Source organism: Citrus clementina, unplaced genomic scaffold, assembly GCF_000493195.1.
Source record: "Citrus clementina cultivar Clemenules unplaced genomic scaffold, Citrus_clementina_v1.0 scaffold_6, whole genome shotgun sequence".
NCBI classification, from domain to species: domain Eukaryota; kingdom Viridiplantae; phylum Streptophyta; class Magnoliopsida; order Sapindales; family Rutaceae; genus Citrus; species Citrus x clementina.
This window is the reverse complement of record NW_006262139.1, coordinates 24,817,044-24,843,912: the sequence shown is the minus strand read 5'-3', so window position 1 is coordinate 24,843,912 and position 26,869 is coordinate 24,817,044. Positions and strand designations below refer to the sequence as shown.

The 26,869-nt window shown below is 34.3% G+C and overlaps 2 protein-coding genes and 1 pseudogene across 2 annotated transcripts; 1 reads left to right on the top strand and 2 right to left on the bottom strand.

Moving 5' to 3' along the window:
* Nucleotides 1–4,203: 4,203 nt before the first annotated feature.
* Nucleotides 4,204–7,599, top strand: LOC18039582. Its single transcript, XM_024182661.1, has 9 exons — nucleotides 4,204–5,421; nucleotides 5,517–5,645; nucleotides 5,744–6,019; nucleotides 6,110–6,307; nucleotides 6,470–6,742; nucleotides 6,856–6,994; nucleotides 7,086–7,225; nucleotides 7,318–7,413; nucleotides 7,504–7,599. The coding sequence occupies exons 1-9, from the start codon at nucleotides 4,204–4,206 to the stop codon at nucleotides 7,597–7,599; spliced, it is 2,565 nt and encodes an 854-aa protein (XP_024038429.1).
* Nucleotides 7,600–12,938: 5,339 nt separating this feature from the next.
* On the bottom strand, nucleotides 12,939–13,801 carry LOC112097422 (annotated as a pseudogene).
* A 971-nt stretch (nucleotides 13,802–14,772) lies between these two features.
* On the bottom strand, nucleotides 14,773–19,348 carry LOC18039581 (probable serine/threonine-protein kinase PIX7). The gene is made up of 6 exons (XM_006431074.2): nucleotides 18,555–19,348; nucleotides 16,980–17,320; nucleotides 16,661–16,796; nucleotides 16,141–16,277; nucleotides 15,931–16,054; nucleotides 14,773–15,431 (listed from the first exon to the last, which is right to left on the bottom strand). The coding sequence occupies exons 1-6, from the start codon at nucleotides 18,736–18,738 to the stop codon at nucleotides 14,923–14,925; spliced, it is 1,431 nt and encodes a 476-aa protein (XP_006431137.1). The 5' UTR covers nucleotides 18,739–19,348; the 3' UTR covers nucleotides 14,773–14,922.
* Between the last annotated feature and the right edge of the window lie 7,521 nt (nucleotides 19,349–26,869).

Here is a 26,869-nt window from a genome sequence, read left to right as displayed (position 1 = left end):
TCTGAGCTTTCTTCAATAAATCTCCTATATACTTAGTCTGTGATAGATGCAATCCTTCAACTGATGGAGTAACTTCAAGACCAAGGAAGTAATTAAACTCTCCGAGATCCTTTAATGCAAATTCTGTCCCCAACTTATTTATAACTCCTTCTACAAACTTAGAGTTAGAACCAGTTATTAAGATATCATCCACATAGATAAGTATAACTACAATGTCTTCTCCCACATGATGAATAAACAATGAGGTGTCAGATTTAGAAGCAATGAACCCCCACTGCAGTAGAGATGATTTCAATCTATCATACCAGGCCCTTGGTGCTTGCTTGAGTCCATAAAGTGCCTTGGTAAGCTGACAGACATGTGATGGAAACTGAGGATGAACAAAGCCCTCAGGTTGATGCATGAAGACATTTTCAGTAAGTATGCCATGGAGAAACGCATTATTAACATCTAGCTGTCTCACTGTCCAGTTATGCATATCAGCAAGGCTAAGAATAACTCTGATTGTGCATTGCTTAACAACTGGACTAAAAGTTTCAAAGAAGTCTACACATTGTGTTTGATGAAACCCCTTTGCAACTAGTCTTGCTTTATACTTGGATATGCTGCCATCTGGATTATACTTGACTCTGAAAACCCATTTGTTGCCAACAATTTTTCCTGCTGACTCCTTGGGAACCAGAACCCAGGTTTCATTTTTCTGCAATGCTTCATATTCATCTTGCATAGCTTGCTTCCACTTAGGATCTGCTAAAGCAGCTTTTACAGAATATGGCTCAAGCTCTTGGACTGCTGCTAGATATGTTTTGGGTTTAAACACTCTAGCTTTTGATCTAGTGACCATGGAATGGGTGTTTTGGATAGCAGGTGTTGATAAAGGTTGTGTTTGTAGCTGAGTAGACTGATTAGCAAATAATGGTTGGGAGTCTAATCTTTGTGATGAAGAGTTTGGAGATTGTTGCCCAGATTGTGTTTCAGAATGACCTGAATCAGGAGCTGCACCTGGAGTTGGAGAGCTGAGAGAGGATTGTATGCTGCTTATATCTTCAATGACTGCTGGAATAGAGAAATTTGTAGAAAGAAACTGACTCAATTGTATTTTGTGATTTGGCTTATAGAAAGGAAAAAGTTCTGAGTATGGAAACTCAGATTCATTAAATGTCACATGTCTAGCAATATAGATCTTTCCAGAGGGGTCAAGACACTTATACCCCTTATGTATGGGACTGTAACCAATCATGACACACTTTTGTGTATGAAAATTGAATTTGTGCTTACTGTAAGGCCTAAGAAAATGGTAGCATGAGCAGCCAAAAGTTCTAAGAAAGTGATAATCAGGTTTTCTGCCATAGAGTTTGGTAAAGGGTGACTGGTTATTTAAAATGGGTATTGGCATTCGATTTATAAGAAAAGAAGTAGTATGAAAGGATTCCCACCAAAAGGATAAAGGTATTTTGGCTTGAGCAAGCAAGGTCAGCCCTGTTTCTACAATGTGTCTATGCTTCCTCTCTACCACATCATTTTGATGATGTGTGTGAGGACAGCTATGCCTAAAAACTACCCCTTCTTCCTCAAGAAACTGTTGAAAATTCCTATATTCTCCCCCCCAATCTGATTGTAAAGCTTTGACAGGACACCCAATTTGTTTTTCAACTAAGGTTTTGAAGAATTTGAAGGTGTCTAGAGCTTCGGATTTTAGAGTTAAGGGGAATATCCAACAATATCTGATGTAATCATCCACAAAACTTATATAATATCTATAACCATTTGAGGAAGGTAATGGTGCTGGACCCCAAAGATCAGTATGAATAAGTTCTAGTGGAGCTTTAGTGTTGATGCCTGTTGAGTAAAAGGGAAGCTGATGCATTTTGCCATATTGACATGCATCACAGAAATCTGGCATAGTAACATTACAGTTAAGTGACAGGGAAGACAAAATACATTTTAATACATGCTTGCTATAATGGCCAAAACGTTGATGAAACAAGTTTGCTGATATTATTGACTTGACAGTGTTTGTATGACACTGAGGAATACAAGCTTTATTCTCAGCTGAATCAGAATGATTACAAGTTGAGTTATTGAAAATAGAAAGCATAGAACTAGGACCACAAGTCAGATTACAAGAGTTTGAGAAAAAGTCATTTTTTTATAACAATTGATACAATCCTCCTCTAGCAATCCCTTGAGCCAGATGCACTTCCCTCTTCTTGTCCTTAATAAAACACATATTTGCAACAAATTCAATGATTAAATTGGTATTCTCAAGTAATTTGGAAATGCTAATCAGATTTTTGGTGAGCTGAGGAACATATAAGATATCATGCAAATGTAAAGATGAGCCACATGATGTAGATAAACAGGTATATCCAATATGTGAGATGTATAATCCTTGACCATTACCAACATGCAGTAACTGATTACCTGAATACTCTTTTCCAAGATTCAGATTTTGCAGATTGTTGGTGAGATGGTGGGTTGCCCCACTGTCAATATACCAGCCTTGATCTGCCATTTCTCCTTCAGAAGTTGTAAGAAAAGCTGCTCTTGGTACTTGAGACTGAGCTGGATTGTAGCCAAAGGTTGGATAAAAGGGAGCAAAATCTCGATTAAATCTGTTTCTGCACTCAGCTGCAGTATGCCTTGGTTTAAAGCAGATTTGACAAGTGACAGTGGCAATATTTGGATCAAGGAAATTCTTGCCATTATTAAAACCTCCACCACTCCTGGCAAAATTACCATTGCCATTGCCACCAACATAACCTCTTCCTTGATAGTTTCCAGTTTGAAATGATCCTCTTCCTTGATAGTTTCCAGTTTGCATACCATTACCACTCTAATTATTATTCCAATTACCTCTCCCCTGACCTTGTGTATAACCTCTACCATAGCCACATCTACCTCCATTATTGTTCCCAGCATTTTTGTTCCAATTATTATTGAACTAATTACCAGATTTATTATTATTAGATCCAGTTTGAGCAATGTTGGCAGCATAGTTCAATTTAGCCTCCTTATTAGCACTTGACTGATGTGCTTCCAGCCTAGCTTCATGTGTTAAAAGCATGGAATATGCTTCATTGATAGACATTTTAGCAAGATTTGCTTCAATGTATACAACTACAGGGTAGTAGGGCTGACCTAATCCAGAGATCAGGTGAGTAATGAAATCTAAAGAGCTGATAGGATTTCCAGCAATAGCTAATTCATCAGTTATCAATTTTAGTTTCCCAAAGAAATCAGTCATAGACATTGATCCTTTTTTCATATTGTTAAGCATTATCTTTAGGTGAACCTTTTTAGCAAATGTTTCAGATCCAAACTGCTGCTCAAGACTTATCCACAGATCAAGAAAGGTTTCAGAATTTACCACAAGGCTGAGGATCTCGAGATTAATAGATGACATCAACCAGCTCAGCAGCATTTGATCCTTCCTCTTCCAAGCTGTGAAGGCTGGATTGATCTGAGTTCCAGTTGTTGAGTCTTCAGAATCTTGAGGAAGAAGTTGATCTGGACAGCACTTTGAACTATCAAGAAGATCTTCAAGTCCATTAGCACGAACTGAAGAAAGAATATGAGACTTCCAGATTGTATAATTCGATCGATCAAGTTTAATTGGTGATGTGAACGTAAATGAAGAAATGGAGGTTACTGCGTTTTGATTAGAATGAGCTAAGGCCATTTTTCAGCTTACAGATTTGGCTCTGATACCATGTAAAGATATAAGGATTGTTTGGTTGCAGAGAAAATGAGAGAGAGAAACAGAGTGAAAATGTTGTATTGATCTTAAGCTCAAATGAGCTGATTACAAGTATTTATACATGAGTCTATATAGAATCTTCCACACTCTGCACATGAGCAATGTGTTTGTTTAAAGCTAACGATCATAACAAATTCAGCTGACTGGACTGCCACATCAGCACTACTAACAATTTCATTTAACTAACTAAACAGAAAGCTAAGCTAACTGTGATTAACCAATTCAAATATCTTAACACAAACCAAGAATTGAGGGATTTGATAAACAAATGTGAGAGGAAGAAAAGGTGGGTTGCAATCAGTTCAGAGCAGAGAGCCAACGAAAGTGCAAATGCAGCCACAGAAAGAGTAGAGAGTAATCAAAACCAGCTCAGGAGTTTGAGGTATTCGCCAAAGAAATTTTTGGCCTCTTTGGATACAGCAAAATCTTTCTGGAATACTGAAATGAGTGCCGAGGCAAAATCAAACTTTTTTCAAGTAAGAATCGAAGAGCTTGAACGAGTTTTGATTTACGGTACGCAGAAAGATCTTTTTTTGGAAGCTATAAAATTTGCCAACGAACGGAAGACATGGAGGTTCTGGGAGTGTGGGGAATGTGGCACGATTTTCAATGAATGGCATTCTTGCATGGGGCACCTTCGTGTTTCTCATGACTTGAAATTTCAACATCATGTTCTAAAAATCCTTCCGATAAAGGTTGATAACGATTCAGTTGAGTTGATTACGAAAGGCGGGTGGAAGCCCGTTGATACTACTGAAGCAGCAAGAAAGGGCCTAGAAGATCAGAATTGGCCATTAAGTGATGATAAAAAACGCCTCGCGCTTCTAGAGAGACTCTGTGGTACGCTTCAAATGCTTCTCAGATATAAATATCTTACGCAAACTGATATTGTTGGGGTGATAAACGATGCCATATGCATCCTTAAAACTAGATTTTCTGATTCACAGTTGAGGCATATAGGCCTAAATTCACTTAGGCTAGTTTTCTTTTTGGAATCTTCACAGCTTACAAGAATCCTTGGTAGGTTGCAGAATGTTTCTGGTGCTTTATGTAGAATTCCTAGGATGGATAATTCAATGGAAGAACAACTTGCTGGTTCTCAGACTTTTGGTATCAAAGAGGAGCTTGTTCTTAGCGAGGACTCCTCCTGTCTGAGTTTGGATGGGATTCAGAATATTTCTGATGATTTTGTTTCATGGTTATATGAGGGCCATGACGTTGAGGAAGCATTTAGATTATGGACAAGCCTAAGAGAATCTAATGAAGTACTGAAAGCTGAGTTGTTTCTGTTCTTTAAAATGGAGCGTTCAAATTTTCTGAGACTATGTGAGGAAAGACATGAGTATCTGATAAAACAGAAAGCCGTAGAAGCAGTTGATGGTATATGTGGTGACGAGACTAAGCGAAGGGAAAAAAATCCAGAGTCTATGAAGGAAGCTTTTGCATCCCTGCTTAGAGGACGGCAAGAAGTGCTAGAAGAGGGGAATGGTAATGCCACGAGTGATCAGTTTGAACTAGAATTTATTTTTAATCTTCTGGAAACGGACCCTGTGACTGCTTACCAGTTTGAAGAAAAGCCCATAATGCACGAAAGCTTGAATCCGTCAGATGATTGTCTAAGTGAAAAAATATCATTTTGGAGAAAGCAGCTGCAAGCGAATGTGAGTACCATTGGCTTTCATTTCTTCAGCCAAGTGATTCCTTAATCATTCAGCTGTTTTGTTTCCTTGTGGTCTGACTATATTCAATCCCTCAGATTGCTGGTTTAGATGCAAGGATAAAGGAAAGTATTGCCATCATGAAGCTACATAACCTACAGCTTGGAGAGCTATGTGCTTGTGACTATGGATTAATTGTGTTGCCCATATTGAAGTCATTCATGAAGGTTTATAGTGAAATCTCTCAGTTTTCTCAACAGTTCTTTCCTTTCCTTCTTGATGTTTTTTGTTACGTCTTTCCTTACTGAAATTCCGTCCTCTGTAGGCACGACTAGAACAGCAGGTTCATGACAGTATACTAAAGGTACAAAAAAAGAGAAAGATCATAGGCACAGAACAAAATTTATCAATTGTACTCAGAGAAAATCCAAATACTGAGATGGGTGAAAGAGCTGATGACCTGCAACAACCGATTGAGATTGACGATAGATCACCTGAACAAAATTTGGAGTATCAGAGGCAATCTGCAGATGAAGTCAATGTTCTCGGAACTGGACTAGGAAAAGAAGCTGCGGATAGCTTTCTAATTATGCTTCTACAGGTTATCATTCCACAACTGTTCTACTGGAAAGATGGTCACTTCCCTCTCCATTTTCTTTTCCTGAAATCTTCTCTGTCATGTGCTGTGCAGTCGCTATGGCAACTAGGAGACTTTCAAGATGAGTGCATGAAGTTATGCCATTCACATCATAATCACATTGGAGACCCCTGCATTGTCTGTGCCTTTTTTAAAATCTGTGGTGCCAATCATCAGGGAGAAGCTGTTGATCCTACTGAATTAAGAATTGCTTTGAGCACTTACGATCGTGATCGGAACGACCCCATAGAGGTTTGTATGGAGACCACTTTTCAATTTTGAATAATTTTCACCACCATGGAATTGCAGAACTTGATTGTGAGATGATAAGCAAATGCTTTTCTTTATTCTCTCTTTGTTTGTTCATTCCTGTACATCTATTTATTGTCACTCATTCGAATGCCTGTTTTCCAGGGACAAGTGATGGATGCTTCTGAATTCCTTGTGATTATCTTGAGATCTCTTCATGAGGCATTTTATACAGGTAATCACGATATAGTTCCAGACGACCTGTACAAGGGCAATTGGGATTGCTTAGATTCTGAGTGTTGGGTGCACAGAAGATTTGGAATGGATCGTTTAGATCATATAAAATGTGACGCCAGAATCTGTCGTAAAGAATCTAGGCATCAGAAGTATTCTTCCCTTTTTCTCTCTCTAGATGCATCCTCTCTCACAAAGCTGCAGGTTGGTTAAATTGCAATTGTTCATTCACATAAGTTCCCGTACCTATATATATATATATATATATAAGTTTAGTCTTTGTATGTGCTAGTTTGAACATTGTTCTTTTAACTCAGTATCTGTACAATCGAGAGTCTTTTGTCGAGCTTTTCGAGCGGGCGGTGATGTTCGGACGATTGAATTGTGAATACTGCAACCGACGAAGTATCCGAATCACCCATGAACTTCTGCGTACTCCAAAAGTCTTCACAACTGGTGTCCTCCCGATTCTCTTAGAAAAATTATTCAAAATTTTCATATGATGAATAATGTAGTAATCTTAATTATTTATGGCTTCAATTTTCAGTTATAAGTTGGCCGAGAGATGATGAGAGTTCTGAAAATATATCAAAAACCTGGAATATTCTTCATAATAAGGTGAATCTAAAGAAATTATATGAAGGGATCAATGATATCAATGATTGCTCATACTTCCTCCTTTCAATGGTAAATTTCCAAGTGCTTGAAATTCCTTGAGTTTTAAAATTGAACCTATCTTACTCAAGGTACAATTACAAGTTTCGTCTTTGATTTTCCAGGTTTGCTTTTCTAGGGATCGTCAACAGTCCTTCTGCTTTTTTTACAATGGTGACGATAAGCAATATAAACAGCATCAAGACACCAATAGTGTTGGGGTAAATTCTGAAGGGGTTGCAAAATTTATTTATTTCTTTTATTTCTTTCCTTGTGTCTTTGTGTAATCGAAATTTTATGTGCATTTACAGGTCACTGGTTCTTGGATTGATGTTGTTTCCACCTGCAAAGCAAGAAGCCTACTACCGAAGATTCTGTTTTATGTTTGCAACAGCGCCACATACTGAGTGTGCAGGATCATGATCCGATTAGCAATTAAAGATCTAGGATTTTTCTTTCTCCTTTTTTTGGTCTCTTCTTGTTGATGATAGAAAAATACATCACAATAAAACAAAATAGTTTGGCAGGTAGAGAAATTAATTAGTATATCTCAAAGATAAAAGTTCACTGCACAATTTTCTGTAGAAATTATTTCATTTTGAGCCTCTTATACATTAGAGGATTCATTGATCTTGCTCAAGTACACTGTCAGCATTACAGACCATGGATAAAAGATGTGGGTGGCTTGTCATACAACTGTTAACCCACCCAGTTAAACTGTCATTATTTCGAATTCCCAGCTTCATGCAGCCGGATTTTTCTTTTACCTTTTGTTCTGTTTAGAACTAGAAAGGCGACCAGAGGTAAATGCTTGTTTCTTCCAATTCTAGTTTGTTATCTTTACATTTCTTATCATATTTTTCATGAAAAGAGCTGGATAATATCTACTTCAAAACTAACAGTGAAATCATGAATTTGCTTTAGGAACTTATCATCAGCATTTCAGTTCATATTGGAGTTGTCTCTGCTCAGTTTCTGACTGCTTCAAGAAAGGGATCAGTCATTATGAAAATCTCCCACGATGTAGGATAATTAAATTGTAACATCCCGGCTCCCCGAGGCCTTTCGGAACCGAGATGTTATGAAATATTCCTTTCGATCATTCTTAACCTCAATGAGAGGGCCCACACCACTCACTATTCATGTGAGAGGGTTGTAAGTTACATGCATGTAACTTAGGGGGTTCCATAATCTGAACTTGACATCCGACCCATGACTGAATTTCAGAAAAATCTTCGCTTATTAACTATATTAGAATTCGCTCATCCAAAGAGCCTAACACAACAACATATTGAAGCCTCCAACAAAAACTTCCATCTAAAAACTCAATCTGTAAAATGTTAAAGACGAGGGGTAGCCGTCAATAAACCCATATATAACATCATCCTATATTTATCTACTAAATAATAACTATATATTGAAACACTTAGATCTTTAACAATGAGAATTTAAATCTTTTAGACACTAAAAACAATTAAGTAATTTGAAACCATATATCCAGTATAAATTGATACGACATCATATTGAAAAATTATAAATATCGTTAAACATATTGACAAACAATTATATAATAATAATTATTATAAAGTACCATAAATTATAAAAAAAAAGTAATCATTTTATATTCTATTACATATGTACGGTAAAACACATAATAAGTTAAGTCATATTGTAATAATTATTTTCAATATACAATCATTTTTCATTTAACAATAAAACCTTCATTCAATTGCTGGCCAAAAATCATTTGAACATATAACCATGTGTTCAATAAATCATTTCATTTAAAACAATTGTTTATATCACATAGTGTCACTTGTACTCCCAGTAACCTGGTCGGTAATTCAATCAAGGTATTGTATCTCGCAATATTCATCAATAGGTGTTCACAATACAACTAGCCGTTTAGTAATCTCAGTAACGGTAACTATAGAAAATGAGCCAAGACCATGAAAACATTTTTTTAGTCTTTCAATATCAATCAATCAACTAATATATCAATAAAATGCTTTTATAAGACATTTAACCAGCAAAGCTTTACAAATATTTTTACAAGAAACAATTTATGAAAAGACAAGTATTTTAAAGTCATTATTAAAACAAATTTTGGAAAACATTTTAAATAAACTTTTAACCAAAATATAACTTATTATGATAAACTATAATGGTAAAATTGCTTTAAAAACCATAAATTCCAATTCATATGAAATCTTTTCATACATAATTACATATATATACATATAATAAATCTTATGCATGAATTCACTCTTCAATACATCAACCTTCTTAGATATGAAAATACCAAACTGACAAAACGATTAAAATTCTAACCACCCTATACATTTTGAAATTAATTTAATAATATGTCACTCCAAGAATTATAAAACCTTGCAAAGATTCTATTTTAACATGTGGGATTTCTTATGAAAGTACCTCATAATTGAAGGAGTCGTAAATTTATTCAAAAATCATTTAATTTTAAGGCGGACAAAAAAGTCTTTTTAGTATTTAATACTACATAGTAACAATTTGAAATTTCATAAATATTTAAATAAAACTCTAAAAATCATGCCATTTTAAATTATGTCAGGAAAGATAACAAAGACTCAGAGATAAAAGTAAGAGATTTATTTTATAACAAAAAATATTTAAAACAAATTTTCGTTTCATGTATCCAAAACTTGTCTAGAAAAAGTTAGACTTGCGGTCATCTGACCCAAAAATTCGTAACTTTAATTATAAAAATCGAAAAATAGTGAAACAAGTTAATAACACCTAGCAAAAATTTCATGACCATTTAAACATAATAAAAATTGATTAGTAATGTGATCTTTCAATTCTGGAAAATAGTTTCAGGATTGCAAACGCAAATTTCAAAATTTGTATTTATTATACAAGCCCTAAACTCATGAAACTAAATATGCACATACTAGACATGTAAAGGAACTTTTGATAAAAATTTCACTTGATTTTAAATTAAAAACATGCTTAAAACATATCATATTTTGGACCCATCAATTCTGGATAATGATTCCATAAATTGCAGTAACCCTACTTACTGAATTTTCATAATTAATTTACTACATAATAATTCCGAAATTAAACACATGATAAATAAACAGTATATAAATGCATAATAAAAGTTTCATAAATTTTAATTGATTCTTTACTAATAACAAAAATCATCCAAATTGGAAAGATTGGAGAAAAGCGTAATTTTCCAAGAACGGTTGTACCAACTTCGAAAGTCCATAATAAATTCAATATTTAGAATTTTAAAACATATGATATTTCAATAGAAAGCTTCATATGTCTGTTATTAATAGAATATAAATCTCGGTCATAAAAATTATTGAGGGCACATGATTCTCTGGTGCACATGAAAATATAAATCTCGGTCTAAATTATTGAGGACACATTAATTATTGAGGGCACATGAAAAACCGTACGACTTGACGTTTACCTTCTCTCAGAAAAAAGACCAGCGTGAACTTTCTTCTACTCTGGAGTACAAAATTGGACGGGCGTCAATTATCAATATTGGAAAAAAATTATAAGACGCCATGACGTATTTTGTTTATTAAACAAATGACGATTCGTCTATCTTGGAAATTTTTTGCAGACTAACGAATGATCTCAACTGATTTCATCAGAAATTTCACGTTCCTCGGTTTGGACTTGGTTTTGGTGCATTCATGGAACATGCTCCTTTCTGGCCAGGACGAAATGGACAGCTTCTCAAGAATTAATATTTATGGAACTTGGGATATTGCATCTCAGGATGATTTGAGATTTATTCTTAATTGGATGGATGAATTTCCACAGTGCAAGGACTCTGAATTCTTTCTTATTGTTCTAACCTAGGAAGGTAATTAGTTAACAAATTAAAATGGTTTAAGATCACTGAATTTCAGTACAAGAAAGTTTTCTGATCAATGAACTTTTATTTTCAGGCAATTATCAGACCCATTGATAAAGCTCATAGCCATTGCTGAAATGACTAATTGGTTACTATTTCTACAATTTTCTTACTGTTAGGATTTCTATATATACAGAGAATCTGAGTTCAACTTTGTGTCTCTTGTATCTTCGAAACCCCATCTTAGATCTTGAGTCGAGATTATTTGTGGTCACTAGTCAGATGATGCAATGTATGATGAAGCACTACTAATGTTGCCGAAGACTCTTTGCAATGAGTCTTAAGTATCTCCCTGAGTACACTCAAAATTGTTTGTCCAGGGCATGCATCAATTTGTTTGGTGCCTTTGTTGCTTCCAAACTCCTCTTCAACAAAGAGGGATTTTACCACTAAAGTTATTATGATATATTATGTCAGTATCATATTTTGTTGAAAATTACATTTTACTAATAAATGTTTGTATTGTTATCAATTTACCACATTTCCGTTAAGAAATGTTTAACATAAAATGAGTTAAAAGTCAATTTTACCGCAGGAGAATAAAAGACAATTTTACCATTTGAAAAGAACAAAAACAAGATTTTAAAAAACAACTAAAAAAAAGTAATTAATGAAAGATAATGAATAATATGCAGAATTACGATAAATGATAAAGAAAACAATCAATAAAAAATTTATGTTTCAAAATTAATATTATAACCTATGAAATTCAAGTATTAATCACAACTAAAAATGATAACAATTTAATAACAATTTACAATAACAATAACAATAACAATTAATAAGATTTAGAAAACAACTGAAAATTCTAATTAATAAAAATAATGAACAATATGCAAAATTACAACAAACAACCAAAAAAAAATTGAAAAATTATGCTTCAAAATTAATATTGTAATCTATGAAATTCAAATATTAATCACAATTAAAAACAATAACAATTTAATTAAGAAAAAAATTAATGAGAGAGAGGGCCAATTTTAGGGTTATCAGTTTCCTAATTCTCTAATTATTTCCCTTGAATTTTTTTACTTTGTTTTATTGTTTATTTTACACTTGCAATGCAGTGTTTTGGATTTAATAGAAAATGTCTTTAATGCCTTTATGACATCAGCAAAACATCAAAAAATTTTTAACTTTTTTAACGAAAGGGTGGAAAATTGATAACGGCGCAAACGTTTTGTGGTAAAATACGCTTTTCAGCAAATCTTGGTATTGACATAATATGTCAGAATAACTTTAACGGTAAAATGATAATACCCCTTATACATAAAAAATGGTGCGCATATACATTTATATACCATAGCATTTGTTCCTCTTAATCGGCTAAAAGTGATTCAAGGCAAATTTCTGATGGATTTCTTTAGTTGTTGAATGTTTTATAGGATAATTAACAGTAGATTGTGAAGAAGGTTTTGAATATCTAGAAAGCAAAGGAAAAGCAGGCTTTAAAGAGCTAGAAAATGGGAAAACAAAAGCTAATCCCTTTTCAACTGTAAAACTTGCAATAGATAAATTTCGTTATGATTATGATCAATGATGTGGTATTAAGAGAGTTGAATGTTCTTTTTTTTTTTTTTTTTGAAGTATTTAGTTTGTTTGATATTGATTACTTGGGTACTTATTAAATTTCGAAGTGATATACTGTGTACCCATTATTCATGCCTTCCAATTTAGACCTCCTTTCTTTCGCATCAGGCCGTTCGTGTGTGCTAACAATTAACATCAGAAAAAAAAAAAATAATAACTGCAATATTAGAACAGCTTTTCCCATTTTTAAGTTCAGTAAATTTTCTAACACTACTTAGAGATATCAAATACATCAGACTAAAAGATAAAGCTACAGATCACCTTTTGGCCAAACTTTTTCAACAAGTCCTCAGAGCAATCAGGATCCAAGAATAGACCTGTGCCTCTTAATTCATTTCTAGAAAGACCAGGGTCCAACGATGGATCTGACTAGAGAATATCCCCAAAATCAAGTTTGGACTGCCCTCCTTCCATGGAGGATCAAGAACTTACCTTTGAGCTTTAGCCAAATCGTCAAACAAACCAAGAGATAAGGGTTCGGCTCCCCAATTTTCATCCTTTCTGTTCCCTTTCTTTGATGGAGCATGAGAAAAAGTCCCCCGTGAGTCGTAAAAACATGCTGACCAATTCATGAAGCCAAAGGAAGCTTTTTGAAGCACTCTAAACATTTCTTGTACGAATCCTCGTCGTACTTCGACTCAACTTCATTTTTAAAGCCATAACCTGATTTACAGGACTTTGATTCATGATTCCGCGAAAAGAAACCTACAAAAACGAAAATATATGTTAAAATAAACATTTATTTCTCAGTTAAAGACTAAAACTTAGAAAAGAAAACAGGGAATTCCAGGCTAATGAAAGTAAGCAAGTTTCAAGACCCCAAGCTCCTCTGTCAACACAATCTCTGTTAAAGACATAGAAGTGATTTTAGGAAATCCAGCATCTTTCAAGAGAAAAAGAACGTGGTGCAAGCCCATGCTTGTCTCCATCCACTAAATGCTGGTCAAAGTCATCGATTTTAACACAATTGGGCTCTGTCTTGAGGATCTTGGAAGCGTGACAAATACACCAACAGGAAACACCTCGTGAAGCTTGAACGGATCAAGATTTCTGGAAGACCAGTCGAAAGCCAACAGAAGATCTTCATTCGTGATAACCATTACTCTCAGGAATAAATGCAACAATGTGTTTTTTTTGCTACTTGTTCTTCAACATTAATTGTTGAATTTGTCACGAACATTTGAGTTCACACGGTATGTTTTTGTTTTTCTCTGTTCAAGACATAGAAGCGATTTTCATAAGAAAATCCAGCATCTTTCAAGAGAAAAAAGCTTCATTATCACAATAAATAAGTTTTCGTTCGAGATGATTGGTCGTCCATATATTAACGACATGACATCTTAATATCAAAATAAAGTTAAAAGAAATTGTGATCAGTAAAATGCATACGCGGAGTCGTTTATTAAATTTTCACAAATCGACATGACATCCTTCATTTACATAATGCTCGACATTTCGTTTAGCTTCTTTGAGAAAACGACCAGTGGGAACTTTTGGCTCCGGCGTTCAAATTCCAGGGGGCGTCGATTATCAACTTTTTACAAACACGGCAATACATTCTCTTCAAACTTCATGGACGACATGACGTATATAATTTATTAAACAAATGACATTTCGTCTATTAACTAACGAATGATCTTTAATTGATTTCCCTCTAGTAGCCTAGCTTGGCGTCCGAATCATTCAATTGATTTAATTATTCATGCAGTTGCCACCATACTAAACCTTGAAATTGGAGAGATTTATGTATGCAAGTCAGTTACTAATTTAGTTATTAAGTACTTTGATTTCTGTTAATCTTAAATTTAATGTGTTTGATAAATAAATTTGAAATCGATATTTTAAGTTAAGTGGAGGCAGGGAGTGTGCTTGCTTTATGAATAGGTAACTTAAGCTAAAGATGCAGTGTCCAATGTTCAAGAAGATGCAATAGCAAAACTTATTCATGTTTTTGGAAAGAAATATGTTTATGATAAAACCCTAAAGGCCTCTGTTTTTATGTATCTCAATAGTTTCAGAAGCAATAATCTGCAAGAACTTATAATTAAAGGAAAGTTAAAATTTTAGGGATCAAGAGGTTAAAACAAGAAAGCCAAAAATCATCCTTGGTTACAATTTGCCAATACTCAAGACACAAACTACAAGCCGCAATTTGGCTTCTAGAATTGTTCAATTACCTCTCAGAAAAGAGCTTCCCCCTCATTAACTTCCATGCTTACTGCTAGGGTTGTGAAACATTCGGTTTTGGTGAGCAATGAGGATTGTTAAGGTGATATGGAGAGACATGAGGAGCATTAGGTATGGAAAGGCTCCTCGTTGGTTGTCCTTTCCTCGGCACTCTACTGCCATGTTTAGCATTCAGATTGAGCCTCACACGCTCAGCTTGCATGGCTTGGACGTAGGATGAAGAAGAGGCCATGTCCTTAAGGTATGGCAAGGGCTTAAGTGCTTCAACCACTTCGCTCATCAGAGGTCTGGCTTTTTGGTCACGGTTAAGGCAACTAGCAGCCAACTGAATGGTTTTCTCAGCACCTTTGATTGAGAAGCATCCTTCAAGGCGAGGATCTATTAGTCGGTAGAACCTTCGCCTCTCTCCAAGCTGTGGTCTAGCCCATTCCACCAGGTTGTGCTCTCCATTGGGTCGATTTTTGTCCATTGATCTTCGACCAGTCAACATTTCAAGTAAAACCACTCCAAAGCTGTAGACATCACTTTTTGCCGTAAGATGGCCTGGCGCAAGAATAGTTCCATTAGTAATGAACTGATTTACATTCACAATGATGAATGGATTCCATAGCTCAAGCATATCCTGTGCAGGTGTGATATATGTGAAAATGACTTGCATGCAGATTCCTTAAATTCCTTGCATAAAGTTCCTTAAATTGTTCTTTATACACTCTTTGACATGCAAGAAACTAACTAAATTCCTTCAGGGGTTTATACTTCTGTTGCATCAATTTCTTCTGTTTTCTGTTTAGGTGGTGGAGGTGAGGGTGAATTTGATACTGATGGTGGTAGTTGTCTCTAAGGAGCACACAGTACAATATTGAATACACAGGACATATACAAAGAAATACCATTGACTAAATATAAGCCACTGCACAAAATAAAACTCATGAAAAGGAATTTAAGAGCTGCAATATGTTATATTCGTCACAGGATGTAGACAAAGTTTTTCCCAATTAAAAGGAAAAGAATAAAAGGAGACACATTGTTTAACCATGATCACCTGTCATCACATACTCAGGTGCTGCATAGCCATAAGTGCCCATCACTCTGGTAGATACATGAGTCTTATCACCCTCCGGGCCATCTTTGGCTAGTCCAAAATCTGAAAGCTTAGCATTGTATTCCTAGAAGAGTAATTTTTAGAAAATAAATTAAAAGGGGATTAGTAAGAAATGGTTAGTTGTCTTCTTGCACAACACGGGTCACGTACCCCATCTAGGAGAATATTAGATGTTTTAAAATCACGATATATCACTGGCTTTTCAGCTTCCTCATGAAGAAAGGCAAGGCCCTTTGCTGCATCAAGAGCAATTTTCATTCTGATGGACCAGGGAAGAGGCAAAGACCCTGCAGCAAAAAAAAAAAAAAGAATTACTGAAAAATCAAATGTAAAAAAAATATATAATAGCAGATCATGATTTGGTCAACAAGGTGCCAGTGTTGGTAAATCAAAATAAAGGGCAATTTGGATGCACAACTCTGGGTTACTCATAAAATCCCTTCAGAAACAAGGAAAACAAAATTCTAAAATTTCACATTTTAATATAAGCAACATAAAGCTAATTTTTTTCATTCCACTGCTCCATCTGTTGTCAAATTATTCTTTTGAACCTTCCATGTTTTCGCTAGTAGAGCTGACAATTTGGATCAAGCAGGATGTACATTCCATAAATGGTTAAGAGGACATTTATATAATTGTAATTGTGGGAATAGTAAGTTCCAGTACATACTTCTAAAGAGGTGATTCTCCAAACTTCCTCGAGGCATAAACTCATATACAAGCAGCCTTTGATCATCCTCAATGCAACAACCGATTAACTTAACCAGATTAGGGTGGATGAGCCCACCAAGATAATTAACTTCAGCCTGCCATATAGTAGAGATTAAAGTTGTCTTTTAATCACAGGCAATCAAGATAATCAGGCATTGGAAGTAGGCCAAATCTTATTCATGCCTGTGTGTGTGTGTGTGTGTGTGTGTTGACGATGTGTCTGCAGACACATGAATCTGCAGATTAAGACATTAAATTAGATGCTAATGTTCTCTTACAAGCCATTCCTTATGACCCTGAAGTCCATCGTGGTTGAGGGTCTTCACAGCAACAGGTAGCCCAGTGCCAGGTTTCACCGTAGCTGTACCATTCATGTTGATCCAACCTTTATATACGCAACCAAAGCCACCCTCACCGAGAAGACACTCAGGTCTAAAACTCTTTGTTGCTGACTTAAGCTCATTGAAGGAGAATTTACGAAGCTGAGGAGATATTTTCAGTTCCTCGCCTATCTTGGGAGTGGATGGTGTTGTACTTTCTGCATTGCTAGTTGTTGAAGATGACCCTATAGGAACAACTGGTTGACCTCGACTGGTATCATTTGTAGATTTACTTTCCGCTAATCCACACACAAAATCACAGGACAAAATAAAACAATAACAATACCAGTGTTTCAAATCCAACAGTAATCATGTAAGACATGCAAAAAAGCATTTGCGGTTCGTACTTGACAAATTACTAAATAAACTAAATCACACCCTGTAAGATGAAGTTAAATAATGACAGTCTGATGCAACATATTGCAGGCAACAGATTTAAATGTGCACAATATGAAGGAAAAAATTTGACTTTGACTATTTACTAATAAAATGCAACCGAATACAGTTCACTTTTATATTAAACTACTTATGATGCGTTAATCCATCATAAACTTGCAATTCTACGTGAAGCAGTAAAGCAAGATTAAAGGCATTACATACTCTGAGAAAAGGAAACAGTTGAGAGTGAATAAGTATGATTTCCAATTTCTACAAGTACTTGGAGAATACATAAAGTTTGAAACTTGCTCACAAATCTATAAGTTATACTTTTATGGAGACTACAGAACCTTTAAGCATAAATGCTTAATGAATCATGATATGTGGGTAAATAACCATAAAAAGATCATATATATAGCTTGTCCCATCCACAGTGCAAAAAGGTATATCTACTAAAATTCTTCACAACAGCATAAACCAATAACCTGCATAAATTACCACTACACACTTATTCCTTTCTTTATCCAACAAACCATTTTACAGACGCAAAACATTCAGAAATGGCCAGTACTATTGAGCTATTATATAACTCGAAATCACTTCATTTCTCAAAAGATGGGGCAAAATGATGCAACCAATCAAAAGAGGACCACATGGTCGAATTTCTATTTGGCCATCAGTCTTATTGATCAAGTAATGAACTGGAAACGACAAAACCAATGATTATAAGTAACTATCTCGATCAATCTAGACTAGAAACCATTAATTCAACTCAATATCCATCGAGTCTACACAATTGGAATACGATAACAATTAAAGAGGCTATACGACAAAACAGTTATAAATGTTCAATTATGAGATTGTCATGTTCGATGTTAATACCATAAAATGCAGGCAAAAACAGAACAGAATCAAATAAATTACATGATTCTAAATCTGCGTGGCACCAAACAAGAACAAATAGAATATGATCAAAACCTGATATAATATAGCCAGAGAATCAAATAGAATCTAACTACAAGCAGAATATAAATCAAGCTAAGGAATTAAAGCCATTATATGCTGAAACAATAAATAAGAACAAGTTAGATATACCATATTGAGTGCTAGTGCCACTATTGGCACCGTCCGTTTTGGGACTTGAAGACAAGCAGCCTCCTATAAACCTAAACTTAATCCAACATCCTGTGACTCCAGATTCACCATCTTTCTTTTTCTTACTTTTTGACTTATCCACATTCAAAGCACCCCCATTGAAATCCTCAAGACCTAATCCCATCTTCTTCTAAGCCTCAAAAACCAATATTCAGACCTTTCTTAAGCCTAAAACCACTGCCCACAAACCCACCAAACACCCAAATGACCCCAAACAACATTTATAACCAAACCCAGATAGGATAAAAGAAGCAATTTCAAAATTTTTAAAAATCAATAGCCTTAATTGGGAAAAACCCAAAATCATTTAAGCCCCGGATAAGAATACATGTAAAGAAAGTAAATGTGCCACCAATGGGCATAACCCAGATCAGAAAAGTGACATGCAAAGTTAAAGAAGCACCATTTAGAGTAATCTGAAAGAGGTGGCCCAATTCAGAGAACCCCGGAAAAAAATGAAAATAAAAATCCCAGAAACTGACTAATACTCACACAGTGACAAATGGAGTATAAATTTGTCAGTTATGTTTCAGCTTACCAAACAAAAACAGACACACGCAACACGAATACACAGGCCAACTCACTCACACAATGCCAAGTAAGTGCGCACACACACGAGGCTCTATAGAAAGCTATGGAAGAAATGAACAGTGACTCAGTGAGTGAGTGAGATAAAGAAACGTGCGTTACATTCGTGAAAATTTAAAAAACACAAACAAAAACAAATACAAAAAAACAAGTTACAGGAGGCAGCCAAAGCTAGAATTTCGGTACTTTTAGTTTCGCTTTGGTTGGCTGTTGTGTTACAAAACCGATGTTGTCCTTTTGTCTTTTTATTGGATTGGATTACTTTATTATTTCGATTAATTAATTAATCAAGATTTTGCATTATCCATGAAATAATCCATTATCAAATTGAGTTTGATAAAATAAACTTAAATAACCTTTAGACTGCAACAACACGAGTACATGTCCAAATAAGAATTTTGGATCTTCTGATGTGCTGTGAGTTATATAATTAACTTAAAATGGAAATTAAGATTTGGAAGCCGCAATGGGCTTAAAAATGATATATTTTAATAACCGCTTATCTTTTTTTCACTATCTTTGTAAGCTAAAAATTTTTAGATCGAAACAGCCTACCTTGTTATTTATATAAGATCTTATCGTACGTTGCATAATCTCATTCAATCTTTCTTACGACTTTATGTGGGTAATACATTTTAGTCACGTTAGAAAAATAGTTCATATTGAAATTGTTGTTTAACAATAATCTTAATAATATTAGTGTTACTAACTTTTTATATAAATTATTTGAATATTGATAGGCATTCCAAAATTTTCCCCAAATTTTATTTTAAATAATGTGTCATATGACAAGTGATAAGTTGTATTATCTCACCAATCAATTGACGAATATCATATTATTTGGAATAAAAAGTATAGGATACGTAGCACTACTTGCATTAATTGATGTTACATAGTAGTATTGTTTGAATAAATACATAAAAGATTCATGATAAAGAGGGATAGACTTTTTGCAAACAAACTAATATATCAATACATTATTAATTATATAATCTTTTAACAACTCATCAAAATTTAATTTTTTTCCATAAAAAACTATATCATTTATTTACTCAAACATAATATAATAAAAACAAATGAAGTGGTATTTTCATCCAATCAAAGTAACCATCAAATTGGCGCCGATTTCGAATTTATAAAAGAAAAAGAAAATCAGTTTCAAATGTTGGTCGAGTTATGAATGTGGTTGGACAGGATATTTGATATATCAGAAAGAGGTTTCCCAAATGTTGAGCACTTTTGTGAGATCTTAAGCGGATAAAAAACACCGACAAATTTGAAAACTTCAAGCTAAAGTTCATTCGAGCTGTAGATGAAATGCTTGCAACTGAAACCCCTACGAACATTGTCCAAGGATACCAAGTAAATCGGTTGTTGGTTGATACATAGCTTTATATTTTCTATACACTAGCACTGGTAGCCTATTATTTCTAGCATATGTACTTGAGCTTTGCATGACTTGAGCTTAGGCTGTACATTTTTTTTCACTTTTCGAGTACATTTTATTCCATAAAGAATTACAAGTAAAATGTAAAATGCATGCATGGCGTGCATAGTACACATCCTAGCATGTTGAAGTGAGCAGAGGGTCTCACGCAGATTTATAAGAATATCTTAGAAATGGTTTTTCAAGAGGAGTGATCAGTGTACATGGTATATAGTATATACCACAGAATATAGACACTCTAGAAGAGTCATAAATTGAGTTAGGATATAAATGTCTCTAAACAATATTTAAAGGGAAAATCAATATATAATTTTCTCTTTTAGGAAAGTGTCAGACGCGGTATACTTAATTTGGTACCTACCGAAATACCATGGTTCGGGTTAGGTCTTGTTTATTGTAGTAATAAACGACTTTGTTCCCGAAAACAAGGAAAGAATTGCCATGCTTCTACAACCTTGGCACCCAGGAGAATAAAGATCTTTCTGTTCAAAGGCATTTTAGTAAATTTTCTACTGTAGTCACACGAGCAGTTTATAAGCTTGAGTCACATAGGAGATTACGATTTGATGATGAAGGAACCCTGACTCAGAGAAGTGTGTTAGAGATCTGTACTGGGATTGCTTTTGCTTCCCAAGGGATCAACTTCTACTTGATTCTCTAAAAATCAACATTACAAATAATTTAGCAATGTGTTTGCTAAATGAAAATTATTTGACAATTACTTGTGAAATAATCTACTGTACATGTTTGGTAAGTAAAAATCAAAAGTGTGGTTTTCATGTGTAATGACAAAAATAGACTTGTTTACTAATTTGTAATTTCTTTAGAATATTATATGCAAATCATTTTTTCACTGCTTTTTTCTTGGAGTATATTCTATTTTTTTATTACATATTTAAATCATTTTTTCATTAACTATTTTATTTTGCAATAAATTCAACTTTAATAATTTTTTTAACTAGAAAAGTTATTCACTATCATCATCATCATCATCATCATCATCATTATTATTAATAAATTGATTCATAATTTTTTTAATATTAAAAATTTAGTAAATCGAGTGCCAAAAGAAATTTAAAAATTCAATCTTTATATAAACTCTTATGCGTGTGAAACTATTGTAGTCAAAGTACTTCATATAAATGTAACATTATATATATGTGTCTGCGAAAAAATATAACTATAAGATTATCCACTCATTAAACTTGCAGTAAAATCATTTCCCAATCTCTCCATTTCTCGACCTTCATGAACATTACCACCATAATTTTCTTGATGAATATCAACCTCCACATTTGTCGTGACAGTTTTGCAGCTCCTCCCTCTTGCAACCACTCTTTTACCATTTTTTTTTTCCTTTTAAAAACTTCAATAGGAACAAGCTCATTGGAATTACAAGTGCTTTCTTCAAGGCTTTAACTTGAACCGGATTAGTAGTAGATATCCCAGTATTCTCAGATGATGCCCAAGCATGGTCACCGCTAGTTGTTGTCTTAAAATACATTTTATTTAATTTTCCTCTTAACTTTGGATCAATACCTTCCATCGAAATCTGCTTACTTAAGGAAATTCCTACATATGTCGGTGTCGTATTAAAGTGAATTAAAGATCCTACCAAAGGAAGAAAATTTCCAAACTATCAAACAATCTAGCTAGACACCTCTAATGTAGTACTCCACCATTTGGAGATGCGTTAATAGTCTTCAAAACAAGATCCCATCCTAAACCTTTTTTTTTTCTTATTTTATTTTAGTTTCCTCCATATTTTTCACTCATTTTTTTATGTTATCCCACTTATTTTTCAAGTGAACTTTAGTATATGATCTTCCAACTTCTTTACTAAGTTTTTAATCAGGTTAGTCCATCCAACTTTAGAAAAAATGAAGTTCTTGAACGATTTTCAACTTTCACCTCCTTTATATACACTCAATAAATTTATCTCGACTGTAAAGATCTTAAATAGTTTTTGTCAGATCATAATTTCTCCTCTTCATCTTTATGTACAAATGCAATGAACAATATCAGCGCATCAAAATTATTATAAAGTGCAAAGTACAGAACAAATAGTGTTCATCCTGTTCATAACTAAAATTTCATCATAATAAGACACACTGAACTTGGCTTGAGATAGAGCAAAACAAAACAAGCATATGATTCAAATTTGGTTTGGAATCTAACATGCGAAAATGAATTCAGAACAACCAATCAAATAGAAAACGATATCCAACAGATGTCAAATCTTTACGCCAAATTATCAAAAAGAGAGCAAAAAAGGAAAGAAAATTAGATTATTTTTCACGAAATTAGATGATTAACTATAATGGCGGCAATTATTCATCATAACCCAATAAACTTACATTTTTGGTATGTGCAAAGCAAGACAACAGATAGTATAAGCAATGAAAAGTAACAGTGTCACGAACTACTATCATTACCCTTCATGCTAATGAGTACAATTTTACAGTTCTTACTCGAGTGCAAACGAAAGATCTAGGGAAATATGAAATTAACCAAGGCGCATAGAGATCAATTTCAATACTTCACTTTTATTTATGCATTCATATCATAGGTATGATGAACTCTAAAAAAATTTCATGAAGGTAGACTTGTCATCTCACAGTTGATAATTTGACCCTAATTTTTATACTATTTCTTCTCATAAATCAGCATTCGACAACCAATCCAGAAAAGTCAATTGAAGTCAGCATCCATACATTCACAGAAAATAACATAACACTTCGGAACATATTAAGATCAAGGCGAAAAATGACAGTTAAGGACTTAAGCATATCTCACTTTCCTGGGCCATGTAAGATCATACAGAGACCCCACAAGTGTGTACCCAAATTATCCAAAGCTAAATGCACCAAATAAGTCAACAAGTTTTCCTTTGTCAACAAATGATCAAGAAACTTCAGTTTCCATAACAATGTAAACAAAATCACAGAACTGAAGCCCAGATTTCTAAAAATATAAAAACTTTAGTTCACTCAATTAACAGCAAATCCCAAGTTGTCTGGGTCATTATCCTAAAGTAAAGGATCGCCCTAATTTCTTATTTCTAATTTCTAACTTCTAACTCTTTTTTTTTTTTTGGTTTTGACCACGAGGTATCTTGGGGAGGACCCCAACTGTGGGAGGTACCTTTAAGCCCGTACCACAACCCAGACTAGAAGTCTCCGCTCGAACCGAGAGGCACAGGTTCTCCCAACAAAGGCGACTTCCCTGCGACTCGAACTGGGAAGCAAACCCAGTCAAGCCACTTAAGAGGACTCCATTGCCAGTAGAGCCAACACTTTGTTAGTTCTAACTTCTAACTCATATTAAACCATAACTCCTCCAAATCTCTCTCAAGAGTCTAAACAATCAAAATTCAACGAACTCTGTAACTACACTGTACAACACACAGCGATCTCAGCATCGTTGCCACATTTTGCTCCACTAATGGCTTTAGATATACAAGCTTGAAGGCTATCATTATAAAACCCCCTCATACAAGCCATGCAAGCAACCATGAAGGTAATAACTACGATTTCCACTCGCCGGCCATTGTTGCAACGAGAAACCACAAGTACTTTAAACCTAAGCATGATTATAATCCATAGTATGTAAAACCTAGAACAAAATTATCCCCAATAACGTAAATCCTAGGAAAAAAAAAAATTCAAAGCTGAAGAACTCAAAAGTTACCTTTATGTTTGTCTAATCGGCGTGATTGATTATTATCGGCATCAGAATAGTCACCAGCGAGTTGGTTTGTTTGCATCGATCGTGAGTGATGAGAGAAATTTTAGGGTTTCTGATTCAAGCAAAAGAGATTTTTTTCCAGAGGGGTGATTTTAATAGTAGAATAATTTAAGAAGAAATTTTGGGCATTTTTTCTTTAATAATCAGATTTTTTAAAGATGGTTCCAAATATTTTTTAGTTGACAGTTATTTACTAAATCCTTAAGGAAGCAGATTTTTAAATTATGCGATTCTTAAAATGTTAACTAAATATATTTAGAATGTTAGATTGTCAAATAAATTATTATTTAACAATCTAGAGCCATCTCAAACATACTCTAATCCTTATACATTTCTTTATCATTAATGAAAGACAATCTCATTTTGTCAACCTATTACTTTTCTTGATGACCTTCAAACTTAAGGATTACTTGAATTGGATCTTTAAGATATTAGCAATCTTGTTTCAAAATCTGCCGCTCAGATAGAGACAAAGAAATGGAACTGAATCTAGTTCTTTCAATATTATGATCATCATTTCATTATAGCGGTGGATCCTCTTATGCATAATAGAGGCGAAAGGAGACAGCTTCTACAAAACTTGGGCAGGTAGATCTTTTATCTCTAACTGTGTCTAGCTGTTTTATCAATAAGAAGATACAAAAAATAGCTAGGCTCCTACATAGCTAATCGGCTTCCATCACGTTCCTGCCTCCAGCAAACCATCTCAGGAAATATTCATCAAGCATGTGATCTTTGTAAATGAAAAAAAGAACTTTCGGTTGTATTCCTTGGTCATTCAGGTGGAAGCCACATCAGACCAGGAACCAATAACTTAGGAACTTGTAACTGAAAATTCAAGCCACTAATAGCTTAACATTACTGCATTCTTGATCATATAACAATTGGGATGTTTTTCCAGTTATGAAGACATTTGGAAGACTTACGCCGAACTTCATGGCTGATACTGATGCTTCATCAGATTTCACTATCCATTCGTCCGTCTATCATATCCACCGGCTTGAAAAGCTCGACAAGACTTTATCCCTGCATCTATACTGAATTAAAGGAAAGTTCTCAAACAATCATAAAGACAGATTAAAATTTTGTATTCCAAAAAATAAATGGGCACTCTTCTTGGTGAAATGTATGCGGATGAACGGTCTAAGTGTGTCTGATAATAGCATAGGCAAGTCTGATGATTAGCCAGAATTTTATTAAGAACTTTGCACGTTATTATGGCAGACTTGTTATTTTGGATCCGTATGTTAACGTTATAGCCTTTGCCGAGGGTGAACATTAGTAACAGTATATGTGTATAAAATCCACAATACCATTTACTCATTAGTCATTACTCCTCTTAATGCAAATTAACTAATTGAGAAGCGTTTATTTGAACTGGGTTGGGCTTGAATCGTATGATATGGGGTTAAAGTTCTATGTAATCTATGATCTGTAAGGCTTGAAGGTATCTCTTCAAGCTCTTGTTATGTAGTAATTTACCTTTTACTTCTCTAAAATGCTTTTGCAAGTGGTGAGAGAGACCCTGAGACATTTCTGGTGAGTCAGTTTCTTTGATAATTTGGTGTTTATGTATAGACAGATCTTAAAATTTCTTTTGTGCACTTAATTTTTGGGATTTACAGTGTGTTCCTGCCATAAACATTGTCCAGTGTTACACAAGCCAAACTCTCAGGATCTTCTTTTGATGAATGGCCTGTTCTTTTTGTGTTAATGACATGACATCAGGATAGGGCCGCCTCCTCAACGGACAGAAAAATTAAAATTTATCTTGCCTGAAGATTGGATCACTTGATGCCAGAATTGACAAAGTGCAAAAAGGTCCAAAGCAGATTTAATTGAAACATTAAAACTATAATCTAGAGCTAGGCATGAGTAGATTCCTTGAAATTTCAACAGAACAGACAGTTGAATCAGCCTTAACCTTTTTCTGATCATCAGAAAGTGTTCCCCACAAGCCTGCGTCAATGTAAACTCTTATACAATAATGCATCGATTTTGAATGAAAACGATTGCATTCATGAAATATATATAGTAGAGATTCTTTTTTCTTCAGTCATTGCAAGCCATACACAACCAGACACAGAAAATGAAAAACAAAAAGAAACTCTCCTTTTACTACCATGTGCCTTTCTGCATTCTGCAGCAAAATTCATAAGAGATTTGAATAACTTATTTTTTTATTCTAATTAACTGTTTTTTTTTTTTTTTCACTTTTTACTTCATCAACAGTTTGGCCTAAGAATACTACAAATGTGAACAGAAGTTAATTCAGCAGTCAAAATGAAAAAAAGGAAGAAAGAATCAATCTCATTGTAAGGTCCCAAAAAAAGTACCTTAATATAAAAGTAGCTCAAAATTTTATCTCTTGCGTTAATTAATTGTACTAAAATACAAAATTTATTAAGTAGTAAAAAGATTTATCTATTTTATATTTAATGATAATTCTTTAACGCAGTCACTTGTGCACTTT

Coding starts and splice junctions, on each gene's coding strand:
- LOC18039582 (XM_024182661.1), top strand. CDS start 4,204: ATGAGTGCCGAGGCAAAATCAAACTTTTTTCAAGTAAGAATCGAAGAG. Junction 5,646..5,743: donor TATTGAAGTCATTCATGAAG/GTTTATAGTGAA, acceptor CGTCCTCTGTAG/GCACGACTAGAACAGCAGGT. Junction 7,414..7,503: donor AAGACACCAATAGTGTTGGG/GTAAATTCTGAA, acceptor GTGCATTTACAG/GTCACTGGTTCTTGGATTGA.
- LOC18039581 (XM_006431074.2), bottom strand. CDS start 18,738: ATGGGATTAGGTCTTGAGGATTTCAATGGGGGTGCTTTGAATGTGGAT. Junction 16,055..16,140: donor CTAATATTCTCCTAGATGGG/GTACGTGACCCG, acceptor TTACTCTTCTAG/GAATACAATGCTAAGCTTTC. Junction 15,432..15,930: donor ACCTGAGTATGTGATGACAG/GTGATCATGGTT, acceptor TTCTTGCGCCAG/GCCATCTTACGGCAAAAAGT.